Genomic DNA, 2,348 nt, shown 5'->3' with positions numbered 1-2,348 from the left:
CTCCCCTCACCCCTCACCCCCCCTTCCCCTCTCCCTCTCTCTTGCTCTTTCGGTGTATCCTATATATTTACCAATGTAAACTCCTCCTGACAACGTATTTCGTCTGTGTCATACTGTCGTTGCATTTCTAGAACTACCAGTAGACTGCTCATTGAATCTATAATAATATACTGTGTTTTGATTGTTCTCGAAATGAAATGAGAGCATGACAAAGTTGAAATCGATCGTCGTGAAATGATATGCGATCGGAACCAGCTTGAGCATGTGCCTCACACTACGTCGTGTGCTTTCAGTTTTCTGCCGTTGCTATGCCTCCCTCGAAACACGGGCCACTATTCTGCCTGCCGTGGTTTTTTCAAGTCAGCGATTGTCCCCCTAATAATGTTACAGCCAATCGTAATAATGACCCAGCAGAATCGCCGATTCGCAAAACAGTCATATGTGCGGACGATAAGGCCCCTTCGGTGTGTATACACACACGCATCCAGGCAAACACTCCAACAGTACGGCGGCGCTGGCGGGCTCCCTCGGTGAGGGAATGATGACTCGGGCTGTTAGATGTCCCACGTTCGCTTGTGTTTGAAGATCCTCTCTCAAGAGTTTTATAAGAAACGAGCCTGTCAGTCGAAGGCACAGCCTCTGCCGAGATCGGGTGTGACACATAGGTGGCGGAGATGATCTTAAGACTATTATGTGTGTTAGGATAGATTTTTAAAAATAATATACTTTTAATAAACGCTACTCGCGGTACTGGTATTTAAATTTGTTTGCAACTGGGGGGTTTTTTATACGTGGTTTAGCCCCGCCGCGCTTGTTGTTGGACTTGTGTTGTTCATTCTGCCGTGGATTTTTCTTTTTTTTGGTAACCTTTTTTTAATGACCCACGAGCACATATTGATTTGAAGTCTGGGTAAAGGTTAGGGTATTCTTGCATGTAGCCATCTTTTATCGGTTCTTGGTCGGTGACATTTAGACTTATGCATCTTCCCGTTTAGTCCTCTTCTCAGTGATTCTTCGGACTTAATTGTCGAATTCCTTTGCTTGTGATAGATACAAATTTTAACGTAGTTGCTACTGATTGAAAGTTCTCGAGAATTCTATTGTGCGGACGTGTGCAGATTTTTTTTTTTCTGATTCACAAGTGGACGTTGGTTTGAGCGGTTCTACTCTAGATAGATGTTTAGTGGCAGGAAAAAAATTAATCAGCTGTCGGAGTCAAGAGTGCTTTTATTCTCTATTCATTTGCAGACCCTCTTATATTAAGCATAAATGCTGTGGTCTTTGTAGGTTGAAGAGTAGCCTAGTAGCTGATGAGTTAAGATCACACATCGATTTCTCGAGCTTAGTTTAATTTTTTTTCTCTTGTCCTCCATGCGCGTGCTTTGTGCCGTGTGGTGTAGAGTGTGAGTCGAGTGAAGGGCATCGGTTCAAAGCCAGACGAGCGTGATGGGTTCTTGTAACACCAAGGATTACGTGGTCCCCGCGGAACAGACAGACTCCAATGGTTACGTTGTGTCTGTCAACGGCAGCCACGACAGCGCGAAAATAACCAAAAACGGCAAATCGAAATCAAAATCGGACAAGAGTGCCGACAACAAGGGTTTCACGAATGACTCTTCCGCATCGAATGGGAACGGCGGGGTTCAACCCGTCCGAGCTGACACATCGCACGCGAACGACGTGGTGGTCGAGCAGAACACAGAACGGAGCGACGGTTTCACGGCCGTCAAAGCCGATACGTCACGCCTGGAGGAAGGGGGTGCTGCTGCTGCTGATGGGAACACAGACGATCAGAACAATGGCGTCACGCCCGTGCGCGCCGATCTGTCACATTTGAACGATTTGATCGTGCACGCCGATCAGTCACATTTGAACGATTTGGTCGTGCGCGTTGACGAGAGTGCAGACACGTCTCGCGTGGACGGCGGTGCTTCCGATGGGAATACGGATGAGAAGACCGGGATCGAACCCGTTCGAGCCGACACGTCGCGCCTGGACGATTTGGTGGTGCGTGTCCATGAACAGAGCGACGCTTTCACGGCCGTTAAGGCCGATACGTCATTCTTGGACAATTTGATCGTGCGCGTCGAAGATGACGATTCGGATGCGATGTGAGTTGCTCCTATAATAGTTATAATCTGTGCTTCTTATAGTGCCGAGGGCTGTATTTTCTCCGCATTCGTGTTTGTGGTTTGTTTTGCAGAGATTCGTAGCACCAAGCAGGTTATGACGTGGGATATTGGTGCCTGAAACAGCGGGTTTTGCTCTACGTTTGTCACACGCGCCCGCGATCATACACTCGCACGATCGTGAGAGAAGGAGAGAGAGAGAGAGAGAGAGAGAGAGAA

At 47.6% G+C, this 2,348-nt stretch overlaps 1 protein-coding gene across 1 annotated transcript in view; it reads left to right on the top strand.

The window, feature by feature from the left end:
- The first annotated feature begins 1,431 nt into the window (after window positions 1–1,431).
- The window catches only part of LOC101852801 (6-phosphogluconate dehydrogenase, decarboxylating), a 14,882-nt gene continuing 13,965 nt past the window's right edge, over window positions 1,432–2,348 (top strand). The window contains exon 1 of the mRNA XM_005109528.3: window positions 1,432–2,111. Coding sequence (XP_005109585.1) covers window positions 1,447–2,111 — 665 coding nt within the window. The 5' untranslated portion in view covers window positions 1,432–1,446. The remainder of the gene's footprint in view (window positions 2,112–2,348) is intronic.

Source organism: Aplysia californica, unplaced genomic scaffold, assembly GCF_000002075.1.
Source record: "Aplysia californica isolate F4 #8 unplaced genomic scaffold, AplCal3.0 scaffold00786, whole genome shotgun sequence".
NCBI classification, from domain to species: Eukaryota; Metazoa; Mollusca; class Gastropoda; order Aplysiida; family Aplysiidae; genus Aplysia; species Aplysia californica.
Note: the sequence above shows the minus strand (reverse complement) of the source record. Positions and strands in the feature narration are given on the sequence as shown.